Source organism: Pseudorasbora parva, chromosome 5, assembly GCF_024679245.1.
Source record: "Pseudorasbora parva isolate DD20220531a chromosome 5, ASM2467924v1, whole genome shotgun sequence".
Taxonomy (NCBI): Eukaryota; Metazoa; Chordata; class Actinopteri; order Cypriniformes; family Gobionidae; genus Pseudorasbora; species Pseudorasbora parva.
In genome coordinates, this window is record NC_090176.1 from 49,971,778 (window position 1) to 49,998,207 (window position 26,430).

General features: G+C 39.7%; 1 protein-coding gene across 1 annotated transcript; it reads right to left on the reverse strand.

Moving 5' to 3' along the window:
• Nucleotides 1-1,069: 1,069 nt before the first annotated feature.
• Nucleotides 1,070-25,886, reverse strand: ubxn4 (UBX domain protein 4). Its single transcript, XM_067444643.1, has 13 exons — nucleotides 25,713-25,886; nucleotides 21,937-22,039; nucleotides 21,818-21,846; nucleotides 21,345-21,463; nucleotides 17,633-17,750; nucleotides 16,927-17,050; nucleotides 14,041-14,095; nucleotides 13,790-13,954; nucleotides 8,531-8,658; nucleotides 7,400-7,502; nucleotides 6,546-6,677; nucleotides 4,582-4,808; nucleotides 1,070-1,978 (listed from the first exon to the last, which is right to left on the reverse strand). Exons 1-13 carry the CDS (start codon nucleotides 25,792-25,794, stop codon nucleotides 1,840-1,842), a joined length of 1,524 nt encoding a protein of 507 aa, XP_067300744.1. The 5' UTR covers nucleotides 25,795-25,886; the 3' UTR covers nucleotides 1,070-1,839.
• Nucleotides 25,887-26,430: the final 544 nt, after the last annotated feature.

Genomic DNA, 26,430 nt, shown 5'->3' on the forward strand with positions numbered 1-26,430 from the left:
AGTCCCTTCAGATGCACACGGTTCACTATGATGGGTTTGAATAGTAGTTCAGAGCAACATGTGCGGGACAAGTCTGTCAGATAGAGTACATACAATAATAATGAGCTGAGGACATGGCTTTTAATGCTGGAAATTATGTACAAATTTGGATTTAGATTTATCTGCCAATATATCGGTTATCAGCTTTCAAATATAAAGAATTATCGGTATTGGCACAAATTTGATATTAATGCATCCCCATGAAAAGCATCTAAAAATTAAATAAAATCAAAATGATATAAAATTTTGGTTGGTCATCACATTTTAAATCTAAAGAATTATCGGTATCGGCACACATTTTGATATTGATGCATCCCTATAAAAAGCATCTAAAAATGATATAAAATCAAAAATTATATACAAATTTGGATTCAGATTTATCTGCCAATATATCGGTTATCAGCTTTCAAATATAAAGAATTATCGATTATCGGTATCGGCACAAATTTTGATATTGATGCATCCCCATGAAAAGCGTCTAAAAAATTATATAAAATAAAAAATAAAATACAAATTTGGATTCAGATTTATCGGCCAATATATCAGTTATCAGCTTTAATTATTGGTATCGGCCAAAAATGTCATATCAGTGCATCCCTAATTTTAATAATGTATTAATAAATAGCATTTTAAATGGCTGTAAGAGTATTTTTCCATTGTTAGGTTATGTTAAACGGAAAAATGTTGTAAAGTGTTATGCTGAATATATTCGTATATTTGCCCATCAGGTGACCCCTGACCTCTGTAATCTGTTCTCAGGTCTGGATGTTTTTAAAAATTGTTCCTAAATTATGATCATCCCTTTTTATCACATTATTTTTGCTATAATAAATCACTGTAAGGTCAAATCAACAGCCCATTCTGCAGTGTTTAATCATTGTGAGCGTATGAAACATTCATTTAGTCTGTATCTGAAGCTTTTTAACTAAAATAAACCTTTTTGTGATTTCCAATGGCCTGCATTGTGAGATGAGCGCCGTAACTGGAGGAGGAACACAGGAACTGAAGATACAGTGAGAGCAAAGAGAACTCAAAATATGTTTATCTTTAATATGAATTACAAAACATGATCACACTGAGTACAACAGATAATAGTTACTGCAAATTATTGGGTTATGTAACGAATCGATTTGAGCTGTCCTGCATTTTTACACATTAATGGATTTTAAGACAGAAGTTCTACACTGTAAAAAAAAAAAAAAAAAAGTTTTACAAGTACAATCAACTTGTTTTTCCAACTTAAATGACATTACACTGACTTGAATCTTGTATGACTTATTTTGATATGTTAGAGCAATGTAAAAACATAACTTAATGATCATCTCATTTTTTACAGTGTAGAGGATTAAACCACAACAAAAATCTAAAGAATGACTTCAGTCGAAGTGAGTTTCATTGAAAAACATCTTTTATTCTATGGTTAAAGGATCAAGTAGCATCGGTGCTGAACTAGTAGAAAGACATTCTATTGCCGAGGCATTTTATGATGCTGTGGAGGTCAAAACCGCCATATAAAACGCCACAAAGCCCTCGGGTGTTCACAGCAGCGCAGGTTACTGTATTAAACCAACCGTGGCAATAACAGACACTCGCTGCAGCTCACGCATCATCCTTCGAGCCAGCCTGGAGTCGTCCCGGTTAAAGTAGTCGGCACGCAGAAGCGAATTAGGCTAACCTGATTTGATTTACCCATGCGGGATGGAGCAGGAGGGACGGGGGAATGGAGACCACAGCCCTAAATGATAAAACCCACCGTTAAGACTGAAACACACTCGAATCAAACCGCTTCGGCTCACTGCGCTACATCTGCTGCGTGGAGTTGCCGTTCCAGGTGTTGTTGTCGTCCTCGCTGTCTTCTTGAGTCCGTAGCCGGTATATTTTCCCATCTTTCTTGAAGTCCTCAGGCCTCTTCTCAAGAACCCGCTTACGAACTGAATCTCTGGAGGGGAAAGAAAGCAGACTTGAGTAGAAATTCCTCTCACGGACACACAATATAAATTCATGAGACAACAAGGATTTAAATACAGAAGCAATACATCCAGTGTTAAAGCTACACTGTGTAAGTTTTTTAGTTTATTCTTAGCTAAAAACACTTAGTTCTTTTTTAATAAATATATGTGCTCATTAATGTATTAGGGCTGTCATTTAAAAAGAAAATCTAATTCGAACGAATATCAAATATCAACCAATGTATTCGAATATCTACGACCCCATATAAAAAATAAAAAAAACGGACACCGCCGTAACAGAGATTCATCACAAATGCATTAACAGTCTGACAGTCATAAACAGGACTCAGGCCACAGCCTGTATGGAAAAATACATTGTTAACTAACTTAATGTTTGAAACAGCAGGCTATCAACTTAAGTGTAAATTAAGATATGAAGTGCCACTTTATGCAATCATCACAGCTTTCAGTTTGTCTACCGCATCAGATGTCGACGCCGTCCTCTCCAGCAGCTGGAATCTCAACGGCCACCAGGACTTATACGGTTATATTAAAGCTATTTATTTGTTGTAAAGTGTATTAATCATCTCAGAAAAAAAATAATTCTAATGTCAGGCGCAGTTTAAGTAGTTTATTGTTTGCTAGGTTTAGGGACAGTGTCATTATGCCAAAATTATCTTCATAAATTCTTACGAAATAAAAAGTTTATCCCTCAAAAAAATGTACTTTCCTCTCTTGTCAACATGCTTGGTGCATGTGAGCGCGGCGCGTGCTCTTCAGGGACGAAAGCATGCTGTGTATCACGTCACATGAGGACGCACACTCAAAAGTAATCCGGTCAGGTCGTTTACATGGTGAAATGTTTCGTTTGATCGATTCATGAAAAGGTTTATCCCACCCATCTCAAAACGATTACAATTTCATTCAGTTTGGGCATTTTTATTACAATTGAGGTGTTTAGATGGAGCATTTTCCTTCAGATTGGACTTTTAAACCGATTACAGTGCTCCATTTAAAAGCACCTGACTGTAAAAAATTGCGCTACATGACACTTTAAAAACCGGATAGTTTATTCATAGTTCGATTACGGTTATTTCACGTTATGTTCGAATGCATATTTGAATATCGAATAAAAAGTGACAGCCCTGTAATGTATATTTACTTCTTTCACGTAATAAAAGGTCGAACTGGAAGCCATGTTAATCTTGGACTAAATCGGCCACCGTAGGAGTTAAAACGAAATCAGAATTGAGAGGAACAGAAACTTATATTCACTGGATGGTCATATACCTTTACACCGCTAGATGGGGAAATATCACACAGTGGAGCTTTAATTACAAATCCAGAGATATCATGGTCTCATTGCATAAAGAAAAATGCTGCATGGAAACGCCAAGATGCACATTCATTCTTAAAATGTGCTCAAAAATATGTATGCACTTATTTGAAGCAGGTCATTTTTTTAATCTGATAAAGACTGCAGAAACTTCCATTTTATAACTGATAATTTGTCAATTTACCAGGAAGTGACGATTTTGTTCTCTTGAACACATGGTATGGAAACGCTGCTTTAGTCACATATGTTTTATATGATACTACAATTTTGTACATAATAGGTCCCCTTTAACTTATGACGTTCCCCAAAGCCGTAATGTTTTTGGGCTCTACTAGAACAGGTTGAAAAAAAAAAGATAAAAAGCACATTATTTCCTCATATTCTCCATTGTTGCGGCTCCTCTCTTCCCAGTCTGTCAGTAACGCTCTGTTTAGTTTCCGTCTCTATGAAGCCCCACCTTCTAAAAAGCACACTGTGCTCTGATTGGTCGGATAGAGCAGTGTGTTGTGATTGGTTTCCAGCGTGTTTGTGAAATTTCCCGCCCCTTACCATAACCACCAGTTTCAACACACTACGAACTAACTAACTCAACCAGGCCCCGCCCCTTTATTCTGCGTATGAATGATTTAAATTAGGAATATTGTGACGTGTTTGTTCCCGAAAGAAAACTTTCAGGAGTTCAGAAACACTGACACTGATACAGAGAAGAACTCCCCTTCTCATGCTCAAACAGCAACATCACACACTAAAGAGAGATGAACATGTTCAAGGGTTAGTTCACCCATGCACACTATACTGTCCATGTGTCATTCATGATTCGGATCGCCAATGTCACGTGATTTCAGCATTTTGACACGCGATCCGAATCATGAATCAATACGCTGATTCATAACCGTTTGAATCTTTATTTGAGGATTGAAAACAAACCAGGAAGAGAAGACAATGCTGAATAAAGTCGTAGTTTTTGTTATTTTTGGACCCAAATGTATTTCTGATGCTTCAAGAGACTCTAATTAACCCACTGATGTCTCATATGGACTACTGTGATTTATTCCCTTTCTGGACATGGACAGTATAGTGTGCATACACTTGCATACGCTCTCAGACTAAATATAAAATATCTTAAACTGTGTGTGAAGATGAACGGAGGTCTTACGGGTGTGGAACGACATTAGGGGAAGCAGTTAATGACATACATTTCATTTTTGGGTGAACTAACCCTTTAAAAAGCAGAAAAGGTCACACACACACACGCACCTCTTTGGTTCTGCGCTGGAGGCGGAGCTGGAGCTGGAGCCGGAGCCGTGTGCGTTGGCCGTGTGTTGGTTCTGGTTCTGGGCTGCAGGTGGCGGTGTGGAGCTGAACAAGAACCCGCTGATGAACCTCCAGACGGCCAATAGCGGGTAGAGCAGCGAGCCAAGCATGGCCCAGACTCCGCCTTCTGTAGACGAGCTCACCACAGTGTTGGACGGCCGGCTGGACTGCTGCAGGGACCAATCACAGGAAGAGCATTCATGTCGTGTGACTAAACCATCTGATATGTGGGCTGTGAAACTATGACCATTTAATTCACTAAATAAAACCGCTGAGTAGCAGAAAAGCTGTGAATCACTGAAACAGACCATCCCAGTGTGTCTGTCTTGTTTTCCAGTACAATTATATAAAAATTAATAAATCAAAACACATTTACTGGAAAATGACTGAAGATATGAATGGCCAGATGTACTAACTGCTGTTAAAAATCTACTGACAGGATTTAATGAAGACACGCAGTGAGAAGTTAGTGCTGAAAAGGAGTGTGATTGTATGTGTGTGTGTTTGTGAGTGTGTGTGAGTGTGAGTGTAAGTGTTTGTGAGTCTGTGTGAGTGCGATTGTATGTGTGTGTGTGTTTGTAAGTAAGTGTGATTGTATGCATGTATTTGTGGGAGTGTGTGATTGTGAGTGCGATTGTATGTGTGTGCTTGCGAGTCAGTGAGTGAGTGTGATTGTATGCATGTATTGTGTGTGATTGTGAGTGCGATTGTATGCGTGTGTGTTTGTGAGTGTGATTGTATGCGTGTGTGTTTGTGAGTGTGATTGTATGCATGTATGTGTGGGTGTGTGTGTTTGTGAGCCTGCGATTGTACGTGTGTGTGTGATTGTATGCGTGTGTGTTTGTGAGTGTGTGATTGTATGTGTGTGTGTTTGTTTGTGAGTGTGCTTGTATGCATGGGTGTGTGGGTGTGTGTGTTTGTGAGTGTGCGATTGTATGTGTGTGTGTGATTGTATGCGTGTGTGTTTGTGAGTGTGCGACTGCATGTGTGGGTGTGAGTGTGATTGTGATTGTATGTGTGTGTGTTTGTGAGTGTGTGATTGTATGCGTGTGTGTTTGTTTGTGAGTGTGCTTGTATGCATGGGTGTGTGTGTTTGTGAGTGTGTGAGTGTGATTGTATGCATGTATGTGTGCTTGTTTGTGTTTGTGAGTGTGCGACTGCATGTGTGGGTGTGAGTGTGATTGTATGTGTGTGTGTTTGTGAGTGTGTGATTGTATGTGTGTGTGTTTGTTTGTGAGTGTGCTTGTATGCATGGGTGTGTGTGTTTGTGAGTGTGATTGTATGCATGTATGTGTGCTTGTTTGTGTTTGTGAGTGTGCGACTGCATGTGTGGGTGTGAGTGTGATTGTATGTGTGTGTGTTTGTGAGTGTGTGATTGTATGTGTGTGTGTTTGTTTGTGAGTGTGCTTGTATGCATGGGTGTGTGTGTTTGTGAGTGTGATTGTATGCATGTATGTGTGCTTGTTTGTGTTTGTGAGTGTGCGATTGTATGCGTGTGTCTTTGCGGGATTGTACGTGTATGCGTGTTTGTCTGTGAGTGTGCGATTGTATGCATGGATGTGTGGGTGAGTGTGTGTGTTCAAGTTTTTCTATCCCGGTGGGGACTTCACCTTGAATGCACACACTCATGGGGATTTGTTTCAATGTGGGGACATACATTGGGGAAACCAGCTTATAAATCATACAGAATAATTTTTTTTTGGAAATGTAGAAATGCAGAAAGATTTGTGTGATGAGTAGGTTTAGGGGAAGGGGGTAGATAGAGTGAGAGAGTGTGTGTGTGTCTGCGCGCATGTCTGTATGTGTTAGATAGTTTGAGTGCGAGTGTGAGTGTGCGTGTCTGCGCGCGTGTCTGTGTGTATATGTATGTATGAGAGTGTGTGTGAGTTTGTGTGTGTGTGTCTCACAGGCAGCAGGACGACGGAGGCACTGGGCGCGAGCTCCAGCTCCAGCAGAGATTTCTCCAGATCTTCAGTTGTGAACTCTCTTCTGGGAAACATGGTGGCCAGCGAGAACTGACCGTATCTGTTCCCGACCTCCTGCAGAACACACAACATTCATGACGTTACACGACTCGGTTATGAACATCTGCCGAGAGTTTAACACCTGCAGTGGCAAGCAAACACCAAACACAAAATTTGACTGTGCTATGTTACACCGATAAACTTTTATATTTCACCTTTGTTTCTGATTACGCCATTCACAATGAATTATGGGACGAGAGTTCAATCCAGAGCCAAAGTGCAATAAGTATCAAATTATCAAATGTACTTTTCAAGTTGTATTGTTTTAAAGTATTAAAAAACATCTCAAAGGAGGAAAAATACTCGCGTTGGATAAATAAATGTAAATGAAAATACTTCTGTCAGGAAATGAGAAGAAGAGTGTGTGTGTGTTGGGGAGAGTTTGAGTGTATGTGTGTGTGGGAGAATTCGAGTGTGTGTGTGTGTGAGCGTGTGTGTCAGCGAGTTTAAGCGTGTGTAAGAGAGAGAATGAGTGTGTGTGTGTGTGATTGTGAGTATGTGTGAGAGATTGTGAGAGTGTGCGTGTTTTTGTGACACATCAGGACACAAATGTGTATGATGACATGGGTATGACAGAAGAAGGTGACTTATGAGGACATTACCCATGACCCCATTTTTCAAAAGGGTTATAAATCATACAGGAAGTAAAAATCCAGAAGAGACCCTGTAAATCATCAGAGTCACAGGACGTACAACACACAACACAGACGGTCACAGGTAAAACTACACAGACCGACCTGAGCGGCGAAGCGTCGGGCTTCCTGCAGAAGCGTCTCTGAGGGAAACTGGTTGGTGAAGGACGAGCCGTCAGGCAGACGGAACTGAATCCTGGCGATCGCACTGAGACAACCAGAGAGAAACATCATCAAAACACACACGCTGATCATCACACACACCCTGTTACACTGCAAAAACAATGTTCTTGTCTGTTTTCTAGGGCTGGTCAGAAAACTATTTTTTGAGCTTCGAAACGACCAACAGCAATATCAAGAGATGCATTCTACTTGACATTTCATGAAATTTCATCATTTTGAATTGAAAATATGACATTATTTATGTAAATCATAACTAAATTGTGACTAGAAAGGTTTTGCATTTTTACATATTAGGCAGACGAAAAATAAGAGTGAATGTGTGCATATAAATGTAAATATATTTATGCATTTTATTTCTGGAAAAAATCCTCCGATGATGCAAATTTTTGGCCACTGGCAAAAGACTACAGCCAGCAGAGGGAGCCATTTCCGCATGTTTTCAACTCGCACATGGGGAGTGGGGTCGCACTCACAGCTCAGCTCGCAGCCTCAGGCGTTCATGTAAACAGAGCAGTGCGGAGCAAAGTGAGTGTTTCAACTTCTCAAATTAATGACTATGAAAGACTGAACACGCGCTGAGAACGACTGCCGCGAGCGCAGACGCGTTTACCTCAGCTCTCATCACGATGAGTGTAATCTGACTCCTGCAGCGTTTGTGCTGAGACTCCCTCAGCGGCTAAATCACATTATATTGAACAGACACGTTCAGTTTTTAATAGTAGTGTCTGTTCTCTAACTGAACTGATTTTATGAAAATGAACGCGGTGGTGGGAAAGTGATCCAGTAGCGGTGGCTTTGGGAGTGGCCTCGTAGGGCAGCAATGCATTCTGGGATTTGTTGTCTGTTCCCCATGAGACAAAAATACATTTTCTGTCTTTTCTTAGTCTAGAAGGCACCAAATTCAAAAATAATTTCACATTTCTACTACATTAATGACCCAGTTTAAATTCATCGTCCAAGTGCTGAAGTACCCCTTTAAACAAATCAATAAGACCAATACACCCCCCCCCCAATTCCCTACGCAAAAAGAAAGCTCTTTTTAAGTGAGGTTACCTTCTCTCTCGCTGTGTGGCGTCTCTCTTGGCCTCGTGTTCAACGGCTCTGGCTTGCAGTGCTGCTAGTCTGTTGGCCTCTGCGTCCTGCTGGTTCTGAGCGTAACGGGCCGCTCTGTCTGCACGGTCCTGTGGATCAAAGAGTGTGTGATGATGTGTGTGTATAGAACAGGGCGATCAACAGCACAACTCGTGTAGGAACTAGACCTCCTAGTGGACCGATGACACTGTGACCTTGAACACGAGTGACCTTAGTGTATTCCTCTAAAAGCATTAGGACACGTGGGGTCGTGTTGAACAGCTTCACATCCCTTCACACATCACTGTATAATAGGGTGGGGTTCAAACACTGATTTCTCAATTCTCTCATTTTGATGAACCGATAGAGGATGGATCTTTACATATAGTGCATATATTGATAAATATATGCACTGTTATACATTCATTGTATTGTATTTTTTACTAAACCAGTAATGTTTTATGTATGTTTGTATAAATCCATCATTAATGTTTATATTTCAAAAAACAAACTGGAGTAGATACAATCAGATTCAATTGCACCTTATATTCCATCATGAACACTTTCCTGCCATTTTTAACCCCCCACAATTATTAGAGATAGATTAGATTCTCGGTGTAAGCGCTCTTTTCATTTTTGAAAAAGTTTTTAAATCAGACCATGTTGGCAAAAAAAGTTTTGGATTTCATGTCCATAAGACGAAAGCATTTTCATTATCCCAGTCAACAAATTTGATGGTAAGATGCCAAAGCGACTCTCTTGAATCTCTGAAATGCTGACATATTGACACTAGGGTTGCCACCCGTCCCTTGAAATACGGAATCGTCCCGTATTTTCAGGAAAAATGACGCGTCCCGTATCAAAGCAATACGGGACGCGATTTGTCCCGTATTTTGCATAGGTCCACCCGCATTGTGTGAAGACACGTCCTATTCTGCCCCTAATTGGGTCGCTGCCGTCGTTGGTTTGTTTGATTGGTTTGTTTCAGGTTCACGGGCCGTGAATCACGGCCAATCAGAGTAAGAAGAGGTATAGGTTCTTTTCTATATGGGCAGAATCCATTTGAAACGATGGCGGAGGCAGGTCCAAATACCTCCCCGCGTCCAGCTGTAAAAGTTTCAGAGCAGAAACGCAAGCGGATGCAGAGGTACAGACGAGAGTGGGAAGAAATAAATATTTGGCTGGAAAGTTCTTCATACCTCAAGCATCTCCTCAGGCAGACAGTTATGTTTTTTTTTTTTTTTTATCACCTCAATTTTTTGATTGATAACGTTAGATTTCATAAATACTGCCTATTAAGAAATAATGTTAATAATGTAGGCTACATTAATGATGTTATGGTATGATTTGTTTATTAAGGTTAAGTTGTACAGTCAGACACAAGCATTACTTTAATAAGAGATAAGATATATATATATATATATATATATTTACATACATATATTTAATCAAAATAGGATCTTTTAGGAATAAAATAAACAACTATTTGTTATGCTTAACAAATTTAAATAATTGCATCACCCAATACTATAGAATTAACAATAGACTATAAAAACGGAATACATAAATATATTTACTTAACTTACCAAAAATAAAAATGTTGTTTAGTGTTTTATTAAAATAAGAAATGATTGTAGATATTATATCATTTACAGTTATTTAGGTGTGGTTTCACTGTTTGGATGGTGTTACTGCAAACAATGACAAATATTTTAGTCAAAATCTTTGTTCACAACACTACAAAATTACTCGAGTTAATTTGCAATTTCTTATCCTACTCCCCTAGGTTACAGCAGTTGAGTTTGTTTTTCATTGTCATAGCTGTGTATTATACTGAGTGCATCTGTTCACACTGATTTCAATAGCAGATATCCTATTATAATGTCCATTGGTATCAATCTTAATATATATATATATATATACAAATTAGGTTTTAAGTTATGATATACGACCACTGCACTGCCACACCATCGGGACTGTGGTCATCGTGGCCCCGAGGGGTGTGGCCACCGCTGCGGCAGGCGTCCCTTATTTTTCTGTATTAAGGGTGGCAACCCTAATTGACACCAAACTTTACATGGGTCGTTGTCACCTCTCTCTGAACACACTACATCAATTTTGCAACAGTTCCACCTATTGGTTAAAAGTGATAAAGTGGCATTACTAGTGTACGAATTTATGATTTTTCAGCCATTTTGCCGGAGATCATCTTAATATGTCTTTAATCGCTCATTGTTGCAGTTGGTCTAATGTAGGGCTGTGTAAAAATATCGATTCATCAATGCAATGCAATTGTTTGTTTCTCAATTCAATATCGATTCATCAAATCCTATGAATCGATTCAGCCCACCGGCGGCGCTGTGGGCAACACTCTAGTGAGAGCGTTCAGTGCTGTACAAGACGCGCTTTACCAAAACAGCAGCTGCACTCCGTTCAAGCCTGCACCACTAGCGTTAAAAGCCGACGTTTGGGCTCATTTTGGATCAGCTTCTCAGTTGTTCAGTGTTATTGCACCACAGAATCAACACCGGCCGCATTGGCGACATGCGTTCATCTAGCGGCAGCGCGCGCGGTCACATAGATCCAGAGGTGGTAAAATTACTCAAAAGTTATACTCGAGTGAAAGTATATATACCTAAATAAAAAAATACTCCAGTAAAAGTAGAAAGTCCTCCATTCAAACATCACTTGAGTAAAAGTACAGAAGTATCCGATTTAAAACGTACTCAAGTACCGAAAGTAAAAAGTAAATATTCAAATTACCTGTAAATATCAATAATTAAGCAGATAAAATATTTTGGGACTGATATGCAATGCTTTAATTGAACAAATGATAAGATTAGATACTGCAATTAAGAATTTGTTAGATTTGCAATTAATAGGAGACAATGAAGCACCTTAACGCAGTATAGGGGTTAAACTTAAAATAGACATGTTCCATAACATTAGCTCCATAAAACAGATGAGGAGCAAGATACTATAAACTAATTCAAAATTAATTCAAAAGCCATAACCACAATGACATATTACGTAACAATTAGTTAATAGTCATGTGCATCAACTAACGTCATAATATAATTTTGCCAATTGTTATGATTAATGATTAATTAAACAGACAACTGAGAGTCGGAATGCATGGCTTTGAATACATGAATTTACATTATTAGTTAATGTAATATGTTATTACGGAATTAATGATGTCATATTTAATTAATAGCAATTCATATATTACTTAATCTATTAATCATAGAGAATGTTCATTAGTTGCTGATGCAGTAATCATTAATAAATGGTTTAGTTCTTCATTAGTAATACATTAACTCATGATTATCTGTGCATTAGTTAGGCATGAATTATAATAGTGCACCTGTATTGTAAAATGTTACCGATGTTTTCATAGTAAATTGTGTGCCGCAAAATAAAAAAGTTGGGGAAACACTGAGCTAACGTTAGTGTGGCAAACCTGACTTGTCAGCTTTTCCAAGTCTATACCCGACTGGATCATCCATGACCGACCAGACCGGTTTGGAAATCAAGTGTAATAAATACTTAATACTTGGAGCGGGCATAGGGAAATGTAAACTGGAAAAAGTAAACTTTGCCTTTAATATTGTAGTGGAGGAAGAGTAAAATTAGATGCAAATAAAATATACTCAAGTAAAGTACAGATCCCCCAAAAAAATACTTAAGTAAAGTATCAAAGTATTTTTACTTGATTACTTACCACCCCTGCATAGATCACGGCGCTCTCAATAGTTGTAAAACAAACCAGCGCTCTCAAAACATTTGAATGGCTTAAGTGGACAGACAACAGCTTCACTTCACTATATAGTTAATTGCTTTTGAATCTGTGTAATGATGTAATATTATAATACCAATGCACTTCGTTTTATGAGTATGCACATTTTGTGCTTCTGTTTACATTTCTTTTATAACTTGAATGTATAGGAAGAAAGAAATATACTTTCTACTACCTTTAGAGGTATTAATAAAGCACCTGTTTGTTACAGGTGTGGTTTGTATTCAACACGTACAATATTGTACAATTTATTCTGCTAAATAAACAATGACAGGAAACATGCTGGGGTCAATTTGTTCTTAAACATTGATAATACTGCACACATTATTTAAAAATATACTCAGGTATTTAATTACTTGTGTATTTACTTATTAATGAATCGATAGCGAAGCTAATAAATCAAAATCGAAATCAAATCGAAGCCTCAAGAATCGAAATCGAATTGTGAAATTCCTAACAATACCCAGCCCTAGTCTAATGTTCCCAGCCTTCTTTGTGCTTGGCCCCTTAATTGCTGCTTGCAGCTACATTTATTATTTATAATTGCATTATGTGCAATTTAAAGGTGCACTATGCAACTTTCCGTCCACTGGACGGCGCCTATTCAAAACAAAGGCGTAGTTTGATGACGCAAAGTTTGAGGGTAGCATCTTGGGACATGTGGTTTTCACATCACAGCCGGTGGAAAATAGGACTCACGTTTTTCCATCACGTTCATGGATGCGGATATTAACGTTACTGTAGTGTAAAGCAGAGCAGGACCGAGTGTTGTGGACCTGAACACGGCTGCTGGAGCTATTATTAAACAAATACCCGCCTCGCAAATACCGGGACTTTTATTATGACAGGACGGGACCCATTCGCGCTTGCACAGATCCGCTCTTCCGGTTATGATTATGAGGTAAAGGAGCTCTGTTTATCATATTAGATACATTTAAGTGTGTTGAAAATGATGTTATGACGTTACTCCGTGCGTTCACTTGTTCACACTGCTAAGAGTAAAGCGCTCCTGCCAAGTAAAACCCAAAACTGAGGGTAGCGAAGATATGACGCAATTGACAGGCGACTTCCTCAAACGCTATGCTGACACCTCCCGGTCCTTAGTTAAAATAGAAATTTTCTCACAATTTACAAATAGTTGGAAACATTTGTACTCAACTGAATAAAATATTTAACACTGGCCTAGTGGTTTTTGGATATTTTACTGCAAAAATACTACATAGTGCACCTTTAAATGTTTGTATACAACTCAGTTGATTTGAACAAGTGTTTTTCCTTGAGAACATGTACTGTCCTCCTGATATATATCCAAATGAATCCAATCGCAAGTGTGTGTGAATCGAAATGTATAATGTGTCCATGCCCAGCCCTACTGTACAACTCGAGCCCTCACTGCTTCATTATGAAATCAAATGAGAAACATCACTGATCTGACGTGATACCAGAGCGATCTGCTGCTTGACTCGTTCTCTGGCCGCTTTCTCCTCCGCCTTCTCTCGATTCCTCTCCTCCAGGAGGCGTTTGGTTTTATCGTCCTCCTGCTTCTTTTTGTAGTCCAGTATCTCCTTCCCCATCTTACGCCTCTCCACCTCCTTCTTCAGCTCATTCTGTCCATGTGAGAGAAAAATACACAGACGTGGCGTCAATCACGTCATTCAACTTTCAATGGACGTTCAGAGCATGTGAGAGTTACCTCTTCTTCCGCTTTCTTTTTCTGCTCACGTCTTTCCTCCAGCTTCTTTGTTAACCTATGTGAGAAATTTAATGAAAGCAGGAGATTAAAATGCATTTCTTAAAAAGAAAACACGTCGCCATTCTGTGTGTTGAGTTTATATTCTGGGCTCATCTGCTCGCCCTGTATCTTGTATGCATCATCAATGAGCTGTATGCTCAATTTGATCAATGTAGTACATTTAGTACATCAAGTCACTTTAAGTGTTTCCTGGTCTAAACCAGGAGGCCGAACTATGAACTGATCTGAGCTTATGCACCTCAGTTTGAGTGAAAAAAGATCACAAAAGCTTATCGATCTCAACAACAAAACTGGGGTGCACAAGCTCAGATCAGTGAGTCCTACGATTCATCAGTTCCAAAACAAAGGGAAAACCGGTGCTAATTGAAAGAAAGCTGATACAAAAAATATTGAATAAAATATTTGGCAATAACAAAGCATAACGAGAGATTTCTAAGCAGTTTTTTGTATGGCCGGTCATTTTTGACCGTAACAAGGAACATTTTTTACATTATTTTGTCTGAGAATGGGTAAATTTACCAGAATGAAGAAAAACGCCAGCAAAATTGGTGTTTTTTTTACTGTGAACTCAAACAGAACCTCCTGAAGTTTGGATTTTTTCCCTTTAGATACTTGATGGTGTGTTCAGGAGCATTGTTGGAGCGTTGCTATTGTGAGGAACTGAAAACCACTGACCAACACACACCTGCTCTAAAGTCAATAGTGCAGTATTTCTGTGTTATTTAAAGGGTGTGATAGTAATATGAGCCTATAGGCGGTGCATACACACAAATATTAAATATGAACGGATTCCTCTCTGGAGAAGCATTCAGTCTCTCCTCCTGTAATTAGTGAATCCGCTGGTGTGAGCACAACTGGCTTTTAAAGGGAAAGGGAGATGAGACCCTGATTGGTTTATTGCACACTACCCCCAAAACACACCCATGACCTCATTTTTATTTACTGACAGTGTCCAAAACAGCTGCAGGAAGTAAAGGAAATTGATTTTTTTAAAGGGGCGGTGAAATGCTGTTTCATGCATACTGAGCTTTACACTGTTAAAGACTTGGATTCCCATCCTAAACATAGACAAAGTTTCAAAAACTAATGTTGGACGTTTGATGGAGTATTTCTGTGTCAAAAATACTCCTTCCGGTTTCTCACAAGTTTCTGAGAGTTTTTTTCGAGTATGGGTCTACTTGACGTTAATAGAATGGAAGGTCCTTGTATGGGCCGTACGGGCTCTTCTCCCGGAAGGGCGCGCGCGCGAGTGACTGGAGCGAGAGAGAGGAAATGCACGCCGTAAACACTCTCAGGTGCAGATCCAGTCCTCCGTGAACACTTATGTCGCGCGCCGCGCTCCACTTTATTCCTACGGGTGACGTCGAGCGACTTCAACGCTTCAGCACAGCATTCCGGGAAGGCAGCGCTGCATTTGAACCGATTTGAACGCAGAAATAACGGAAAGCTTCAAGACATCGCTTCAGTCGCGTCTCAAAGTGGATTTCCACGCCACTGCTGTAACAGGACTTCACCAAATCATACCAAAGAAGTGTGTTTCTGACGGAGCGGTCCCAGCGATAAAGGTTCGGTCCTGCTTTGGAAGCAGCCGGTGAGTAAATCTGCTTCAAATGTCTCTGCTATTGGCGTCACGTGAGTAAACATCAGTAAACGACACGATCGCGTGCTTCGTCATTCAAATGCGCTAACGGACTCCATTGCTGTTCTGTATAACACTAGTCTGACTCTGATGTGCAAAACCGTTTTGCTTGCTACTGCTAAGGTCTAGTCGCATACAATATTCCATAAACCGAATCATGTCCTCATAAACTACGAGTAAAGACACAGAAATGTTGACAGGCCACTAAATACAGTCCATACCACAGAGACGGACGTCCTGCTGCTGCTGTTTCTCCTGTTCAGTTTATTTCTGCCTCAGATTTGATTGTGGATAATTATCTGTATTAGCTGAGATAGCCATGGGTTTCTCCACGCTTGAGGACGTCACCGCTTTGTGCGCATTCGTCATTCTTTACTCCGCCCACACGATACGCCTCCAGGCGCTCGGTTTTTTCCGGAAAGACTCGGAACAGCCCATATTTCTTTTATAAATATAATAAAACTAAAGACTTTTCAGAGATATGAAGGATGCAATACTACTCTATAGGTACTCAAGATTGACATGAGATTGACTGAAACTGAGTGTTTCACCCCCCCTTTAATGTATAACAGAACACTGAAGCAAGTGACATTACATGCATTCACAGCCATTTTATACTTGTTTTTCATTTGAGAGTGCTCTCAAGCAAATCTGTTATTTTGTGTTTGTTTTCATGCACTGTCTACTTCCCCTTCACATTTGTTCAAATTTCCACAGAAACATGCTAATTGGTGATTCAAAAGACAAAAACCTATGTTTATTGGTGGAGTATATAGATCGTTTAGACCAATCTGGGCACGGGGGTGGGACTAAGCACCAACAATCGCTCCTGTTTTGAACAAACCGCATGGGTTTCTTTGACGAATCAATACTGTTCAAACCGTGATGATCAAATATTACTGAAAAGCAGGGAATCGCCTCTTTATGACTTAAAGACTTTATTTTTAGCTTTGAGCTCCTCTCTCTGTCTTTAAGGGTTAACTAGCATTTTCAGTAAAAAGGAAAATTAATCAGAGCACAAAATAAGGGTTAATTTTTTTCACACAATCCCTCCCATATTGACATGCAAACTGTCCGCTTCACATGTACATCAGGCGGGCTCTCGCTGTCTAACTAGTCCAGAATAAGCTGAATTCATGCTGACATTTGAACAGAAGATGTATTTCTCTGACTGAAGCTCCACTCACCTCTCCACTCTGGCGTCTAAGGGCTCGTCTGGCTGAGACTTGTTCTCTGAAGTCAGGCTTTTATCTTCACCCGGAGTCACATAACCTGACGCTCCCTCTTCCTCCATTGGCACAGACAGAGATTCTGGGGACACAGAAGGATTAGACCGATGCTCAACGAAACAGGCGTCACCAAAACAGCAATGAAACCGAAATATGCAAATCTCTGTCCTAAATCATCAGTGCATGTCTGAAACACAGCTGAACCAACACGAGACGCTAAAAAAACAACAGATGTACACTGCAAAAAATGCTTTTCTTAAGTAGTATTTTTGTTTTGTTTCTAGTCCAAACATCTAAAAAAAATTAAACAAGAAGTATTTACTAGACAAGCAAAACCAATTGTCTTGTTATAGGAAAAAATAACTCAAAATGAAGAGTTTTTGCTTAAAATAAGCTAAATAATCTGCCAATGGGGTAAGCAAAATAATCTTAATTCAAACAGAAAACAATAATTTTTCTTACCCCATTGGTTACCCCAAAAACTCTCTTAATTTTGAGTTATATTTTCCCAAAACAAGACAATAATTTTTACTTGTCTAGTAAACGTTTCTTAATGTAAGAATTTGTAGATATTTTGACTAGAAACAAGACAAAAATACTAAGTAAGAAAAGCATTTTTCGCAGTGTTAGCAAACTATCATCCAGTCAATCAGAGGCGCGTCACCTTTAGTGTTGGCGTTAGAGGAAGTGACGTTCAGAGAGTCCGGTGGCTCACGGACGGGCAGCGTCTGATCGGGTCTCTCTGTGTCCATCTCTGCGCCTTCAGTCTGCTGCGTGTGCATCTGTACAGAAGGGTTTGTTAGCATGTGTGTGTCTAACCTGACAGAACTCTGAGGCTAAAGCCGGGTGCACACTGTGCGATTTTGGCCACGATTTGGCCGTTTGAGACAAATTTAGCAAATCCTAAAAGATTCCTCAGATCCTAGGCTAAAATCTGACGTCTTTGGTCGTTAGTTTGACATGTTCACCGGCAGCCGATTAATGAGCGCTGCGATCAAATTTGACCTCAGACGAAATTCTGGCAGTGTCAGAAGATTTGCCGCACAATTCTGCAGTGTGACTTCTCCTACAATGACAGTCAAATATCTCGGTTTTTCAAGACAAACTATGACCAAAACGAGAGCTAGAGATTTCGTTGTAGCCAGCATTTCAGTCCCGCGTGTAATGCAGCTCACCGTCACCGAACGCGTCATTCATTGATGATATAAAACTCCGGACGAGTTTTCTTGTGCGCGTCCGTTTTTAGCGCGTCTTCACTATCGTGCAGTCTGACATTAATGCCAACTTACAGTGTGGCATGGCTTACATCGGGGATCATGTTCGTACAGTCTGACAAGGGACATTCGCAAAGGATTTTGAAAAATCGCACAGTGTGCTGGACCCATAAGTCTACATTAAAGTCACACTGCAAAAAATGCTTTTCTTATGTAGGATTTTTGTCTTGTTTCTAGTCCAAACATCTAAAAATTCTTAAAACAAGAAGTATTTACTAGACAAGCAAAAGTAATCGTCTTGTTTTGGGGAAAAATAACTCAAAATTAAGAGAGTTTTTGCTTAAAATAAGATAAATAATATGCCAATGGGGTAAACAAAATAATATTAATTCAAACAGAAAACAAGATTATTTTTCTTAAGGCGGGCGTACACTGTGCGAATTCGGACACTCGGGAGGTCGTGAGATATTGCAGAGGCAATATTGCAGATTGATCATCGCATCAAATCAGCTGGTACACGGCACGACTGTTTGCACCGCGAGCTGGCCACGATCACACAAGCAGACACCGGAGCTTTCAATGTTGGTGCTATAGCTTCAGATACAAAAACTAAAGAAAACGTGTGCAAATGATTTGTTGAAAAGAAGAGAACAGTAGCCATTCCTTTCAACCAAAACAACCAGAGTGAGAGAGAAGGGTGCACGTGAGTGTGTGTGTGTGTGTGTGTGTGTGTGTGAACGCTGTATGTTTGCAGCCACTGAGCTAGTAATAATAGATTGAGCCTGACGTGCTTGTGCATGATTTGGCAATAGGGGACAGTCATAACTGGTAAAAATCGGGCCGACTCCCCAAACTTTTTAAACATGTTTAAAAATTATCGTAAGGTCGGGAGGTGCTCTTAACGTGCTCGGCTCCTCTCGTATTTCCTCTCACACGCTGCGGGCCCTGACCATACAAGCATCCACGAAGTCCACGCGATTCCTCCCGAGAAAAAAAAATCGTCTGCAAGTTCTTTTCAACCTTCCTAATATATTTTTTAAGACTCTTGTGATGATAAATCGACTTACAATAGGTTGAATGACACGTCTGCCATAGCCTGATGGGGTCTGTATCGTTTTTAAACTTCGGGTTTCGGGTAGTAACCCGAGAACAAAAAGAACTACAAAATTCGACTGCTTTACGGCATATACGTCACTTCCACCAACACACACACTTCCTTACATTCGGACGTGCAAGCCCAACTTTGTTCGTCGGATAATATAGTCATGTCCGAAGCAGCACAGACAAATAAGAAAGAAAAGGTTTTGTTGGAGAAAAGCAATAAGAGGAAACGAAAAAGTGAACGGATTAAAGGCAGGACGAGGATCAACATGTGACCAGCGTTTGCTCGTCGGCGTGAGCTGAAGGAGGCGTGCCCGACCGATGCTGTCCTGCTTGTTATGGTGATTACCTTCCACTCAAACATTGAACTGAAGTATCATATAGATTCTGTAAAACGCTAACCAATTGACTACTATAATGACGCTGGCTTGTAAACGTGAGCATCGCGATTATTTGGCATTTGAAAAAAAAAAAACCCATGAAATTATATTCATATGACATGCTGAAACATATGCCACTGACTGTACCTGGGATGAAGACATTTCACACGCGCCGCCAGAAGAACTCTGAACTCCTCTTGCAGTGTTCAGGGGAACTGTTAGTGCTGCACCGACCCGCGACGCCACTTTTATGAAGTTATTTGGCCCGCCCCGCACCACTGTATATATTTTTACAACCCGCCGCGCACCCGCGACCATTAAACAGACATACGGGGTCCGCGGGTTATGAGACGACCGACGCATCACTAGTTCAGGGCTATCAGGGCTGTCATGTCAACAAATGCACGGGCGATGGCATCCCCTGTTGTAGGATGACAGATCTTACGACAGTAGTTGAGGACATTATTTTTTTCCAAACTGAAGGGGGACCCCGAGAGCAAAAGTAGCCAAGTGCGGCTTTAATCCGTCTCTTTTGTCCACTTTCAGCCACTTCTGTCCTGATTTTTTCGAGGGGAGGGTCAATAGGTGTATACATTTATGGGATTTTCAGATCTTTTGATCTAATGGATGAAATAAGCTCACTCAAGTGTACATATTAATGCGCTCGGAGGCGATCTAGTGTGTGTTAGAAATCAGGAATGGTGAGAGAACATTATTTGCACTGGTAAGTTTTTCATCTTCCAACCAAACTTGGGTCTCCAGCCGAGAGTTTAAAATCAATCTGGCTAGTGTGCTTCCCATAATGTTTGCGCGTTAGATTAGTAGGCAGAGAGTAGCGGGTCTTTTAGAGGCTGTTGCAGTGCAGCCTCAGCATTTGCAGTTGCAGTATTTGACCACAGGAGTGTCTACAAAAGCAATCTGGTCAAATGCTTTTTTGACTACCTCTGGAAGTGGACGAAAGTGGACAAGCTCAAAAACATTTCAGACCCCATTTACACCTGTATTTAGCGTCGTCTTGTGATCCAATTGACCAAAACGCATCTTAATACCAGGAGTAAACAGGGCGATTGATTCTGTTACGCTCCAGTTTATTACTGTGAACTTGTTTTGAACATTACTACAATAAGTCACACTCAGTTCACTGGCTAGTACACTATAAAGTACAACTAATATGTGACCCTGGACCACAAAGCCAGTCCTGCGTCTCACGGGTATATCTGTGGCAATAGCCAACAATACATCGTATGGGTCAAAATTATACATTTTTCTTTTATGCCAAAAATCATTAGGATATTAAGATCATGTTCCATGAAGATATTATGTAAATTTCCTACCATAAATATATCAAAAATGTATTTTTGTATGCATTGCTAAGGACTTCATTTGGACAAATTTAAAAGGAGATTCTCAATATTTAGATTTTTTAGCACCCTCAGATTCCAGATTTTCAGGTTGTTGAATCCTATCAAACCTAACATCAATGGAAAGCTTATTTATTCAGCTTTCATATGATGTATAAATCTCAAAAATTGACCATTATGACTGGTTTTGTGTTCCAGGGTCACATATGATGGCCAAACTAATGTTTTATCAAAGACAAATCTTCACCGTGTTACAAGTCTTTCAGTGCAAACAGGTTTCTTACCATCATTAGACAATATTTGCAGTTGTGTTTGCTCACCTGGGTGACTTTGTGGATCCTCCGTTTCAGCTCATCCGCCGTGACGCTGCCTGCGATGACCTCCAGAGGAATGCCGTTCTCTCCTATGAAGAAGCTGGAGGGGACGCACACGACCGGATCTGTGCAAGCTCAGAGTTAAGGTCCATCAAACAGACCTTTGATAAACCCATCTGATAAATCAGATCTGACTCTCTGTAGATGTGCCGCTAGTAGAGTAAACCAGCCTGACTCAAAAGTGGATTGGTCACGAGTTTCTTGTTTTGTTTCTTTTTTAAGCACCCAGTTCACATATGAATCTTGCTTGCAGTATGTATTTGCTATTGCATGATATTTAAGTAATCATTTGAAAGTTTAAACACTCATAATTCATCCTGTTAAATTGGACATAACATTAGGTGTATATATAACTTAGATGTGTCTCCTCGCCGATAAAACGTTAAAATCCCACCATTCCTTCCTACAGCAAAGGATACAGATCTGTGAGAACTGGACACATGTTTCACTGCAAGAACAAGAGAGACAGACAGAGACTGGAGTGACTGGAGGAAATCATTGAGACGATGCTGAGCTGATGCTTGTCAGTCTCACTCACCTCTCAGCGTCCACTCGAATCGCAACACAGCAGTTCTGAGCCGCATCCGACACACTGTCCGTCTCCCAACTGGACATCAGCTGAGAGGACTGATCGTCACTCCCTAGAGAAAGAGAGAGACAGATTAAACGACTGACTGACAGACAGTCAGAGAGATAGAATGACAGACAGATACAAACCTGATTTAAAAAAGTTGGGACTATACAAATTGTGAATAAAAACAGAATGCAATGATGTGGAAGTTTCAAATTTCTATATTTTATTCAAAATACAACATTAGGGCTGGGCGATATGGCCCCCCCCAAAAAATCCCTGATTTTTTCACCAAAAATTCGATTTACGATTTAAAACTATTTTTTCCCCCCTTCTACTTAAAATCAATCTGCAGACGACAAAGAAATTGTTCAAAACAAGTTTTAACTTTATTTTGTTTAGGTAAAATTAAATATTTGCGGCTTGGTAGAAGTGCCTACCTGGGGTGCAAAACTTTCAGCATGTGAATAATCCCCAACTATTCCACAGTATAAATGGGCACCATATCTTTTGCAATATACAGTATACATATCAAAGGTTTATGAATTGATATGCAGATAAAATTAACTTTTATTAACAACAGTAATGTGCAAAAAAAGTATAGGGAAAATTTAAATGTTATGCTCTTATTAAATATAGATTAGCATTGTTCTTCAATAGTCTCACACTGAACTGACTGACAGCTTCAGTGATTATGAAAGGAGCTCTTAACTTGTTTTCTGTGTAATTTAGTCACAATTTGAAGAAAAGTTTAGTTTTTCCTGAGACTGTGACTTCGTACTTTTCTCCATACATTAGGGAGTGAAAATCGCTAATAAATCAATACGTGCTCTTCTGCTGGTTATAGTGGTGGGCATTTCATATCTTTTTTTAAATAAAAATGCTACAAAATGGATTACACATTTAAAAAAAATAAACTAAAAAAAACATTCCACTATTTCTTTCACAAGACCCCCTTTAAACTTTTAGTTTTACAAACCATCACATTAAAAATAACATTACAATCGGATATTTAGAGCTTTGAAGTGCTGGAAATAAGTGTGAAGCTCTTGAAAACCATTGGAAAGTGCTTGAATTTCAATCTCAAAAGGTTGTACGAATCCTGAGATAAATAATGACAACAACAACATTAAATCCATGTGGTTTTACTACAGTAAATCATGGTGAATGTTGGTGATTTGTGACTGAAACCCCTGACCTTCGCTCAGCTCTGTTTGATCTGATATCTGTGGTTTATAACAGAATTGTGCGCCGACCGCTTCCACTAGATCACAGTAGCGATGGTGTGTTAATTTAAACTGTCTCTCACTGGATCACCAGCGCTGTGTATCGTGTCTGTCACGAGATTGGCCCGTGTGTGAGCTGGCGCTGCGTTCGTGTCAGCGCAGCTTTAAATGAGTAGGCTATAGCGCCTAGCGCGGTTCCGTTCAGACTTCAAACACACTTTGCAGCGGGGTATTGTTAATTGTTCTGTGAAAAACTGAATGGTGACGCTATCCTTGTTGTTTGTGTACCTCTGTGGCAAACGCGCGCGGGGAGTGCTGAGCCATTACGGGAGCCCAGAGGGGAGCGTCGGCGGATTTTAAAGAGAAAACCGATTTTCATTCACAAAAATCGTCGTAAACTAAAAACTCGAATTAATCCATAAAATCGATTTATCGCCCAGCCCATAGATGACAAATGTGTAAATTGAGAAAGTGTATCATTTTAAGGGAAAAATGTTGATTCTAAATTTCATGGCATCAACACATCTCAAAAAAGTTGTGACAAGGCCATGTTAACCACTGTGTGGCTTCCCCTCTTCTTTTTACAACAGTCTGCAAACGTCTGGAGAATGAGGAGACAAGTTGCTCAAGTTTAGGAATAGGAATGTTGTCTCATTCTTGTCTAATACAGGCTTCTAGTTGCTCAACTGTCTTAGGTCTTCTTTGTCGCATCTTCCTCTTTATGATGCGCCAAATGTTTTCTATGGGTGAAAGATCTGGACTGCAGGCTGGCCATTTCAGTGCCGGATCCTTCTTCTACACAGCCATGATGTTGTAATTGATGCAGTGTGTGGTCTGGTATTGTCATGTTGGAAAATGCAAGGTCTTCCCTGAAAGAGACGACGTCTGGATGGAGCTTCTGTTGTTCTAGAACTTAGATATACCTTCCAGCATTGATGGTGCCTTTCCAGATGTGTAAGCTGCCACACACACTCATGAACCCCACACCATCAGAGATCAGCTTCTGAACTGAGCGCTGAGAACAAAGTGAGTTGTCCTTGTCCTCTTTAGTCCGGATGACATGGTGTCCCAGTTTTCCAAAAAGAACTTTAAATTTTGATTCGTCTGACCACAGAACAGTTTTCCACTTTGCCACAGTCCATTTAAAATGAGCCTTGGCCCAGCGAAAACACCTGCGCTTCTGGATCATGTTTAGATATGGCTTCTTTTTTGACCTTTAGAGTTTTAGCCGGCGACGGCGAATGTCACGGTAGATTTTGTTCACCAATGTTTTCTGGAAGTATTCCTAAGCCCATGTTGTGATTTCCATTACAGTATCATTCCTGTATGTGATGCAGTGCCGTCTAAGGGCTGAAGATCACGGGCATCTAGTTTGGTTTTCCGGCCTTGACCCTTTAGCACAGAGATTGTTCCAGATTCTCTAAATCTTTGGAAGATATTATGCTCTGTAGATGATGATAACTTCTAACTCTTTGCAATTTTTCTCTGAGAAACTCTTTTCTGATATTGCTCCACTATTGTCGGCCGCAGCATTGGGGAATTGGTGATCCTCTGCCCATCTTGGCTTCTGAGAGACACTGCCACTCTGAGAGGATTTTCAGACTTTTTATACCCAATCATGCTCCCAATTGACCTCATAAGTTACAAATTGGTCCTCCAGCTGTTCCTTATGTTTAACTTTTCCGGCCTCTTATTGCTCCTTGTCCCAACTTTTTTGGAATGTGTACCAAAACTCATAAAAATCCAAAATGAGCCAATATTTGGCATGACATTTCAAAATGTCTCCCTTTCAACATTTGATATGTTATCTATATTATATTGTAAATACAATATAAGTTTATGAGATTTGTAAATTATTGCATTCCTTTTTTAGTCAGTGTCCCAACATTTTTGGAATCGTGTTTGTAGACAGACAGACAGACAGAAAGTTAGATAGACACAGACAGGCAGACAGACAGACAGACAGACAGTTAGATAGATAGATAGATAGATAGATAGATAGATAGATAGATAGATAGATAGATAGATAGACACAGACAGACAGACAGACAGACAGTTAGTTAGATAGACACAGACAGACAGACAGACAGACAGACAGACAGACAGATAGTTAGTTAGATAGATACAGACAGACAGACAGACAGACAGACAGAGAGAGACAGACAGACAGTTAGTTAGATAGACACAGACAGACAGAGAGAGAGACAGACATATGTGAAATCACATGATCGTCTCAGTCAGTTTGATAACATGATCCGGTCCTGACTGGACAAATCAACCCACTCTGCACTGAATACGAAAACAAAAGACGTTATTATGGTGAAGTATTATAACGACCAATTTCACACGGACACGATGTGTCAATATAAGCGCATATCTCAATAATACAAGCGCATATCTGACACATTAATCAGTGTCCCTCGTCATCTGTCATCGACTAATACTGTAAAACACAGTGAAGCGGTTAATGTTCGTGACGGAGATGGTGATGATGCTAGTCAGGTGAGTTAACGTTACCTGTAATCACAACCACAAACACACATTTGCGCTGTTTAGCTGACGCGATGGCCGCCGGGATCGAGCCCTCAAACCAGCGCATGATGAAGATGAGGATGATGAAGATCTGCTGCTGCTCCGACGACTCAACACCACTCGCAGCTGCCGGAAGCTGCCCTCAGTCAGAACACGGAAGCAGTTCAACCCAAAGAGCTCTGGGAAATTGAGTTTTTTTTTTTTTTTTTTTTTTTTACAGTCTATGATTTTTATAATTATAACAGGCATAAGTAACCCCAAAACTACAAATACAGTAAAAAAGACGCCAAATACATATATTTTACATAATACTGTTATTACTTTGTAATAAGCCAGATGGCTGCACATTCAATAAATAATAATTTAAAAAAACGTTATATTTAATAGGAAAATAAAACAAAAAACATAAAAGATGTACATTAATAATAATTTCAACTTTTGGCGTACACATTACTCAGTATGTCAGAATTTCGACATTTCATCTCGTAAATCTTACTTATTAGTATGTCATAATTTGAATGTTTAATTTCATAAATATTACTCAGTATGGCATAATTGTACCTTTATTTATTTATTTATTTAAGAACTAAACAAAAAACAAAAAAACAAGCGTGAGTAACTCCAAAACTCCAAAGACAGGAAAAAAGATAATGATAGTGATAATATTTTACATAATATATTTATTATCTACTTTGTAATAAGC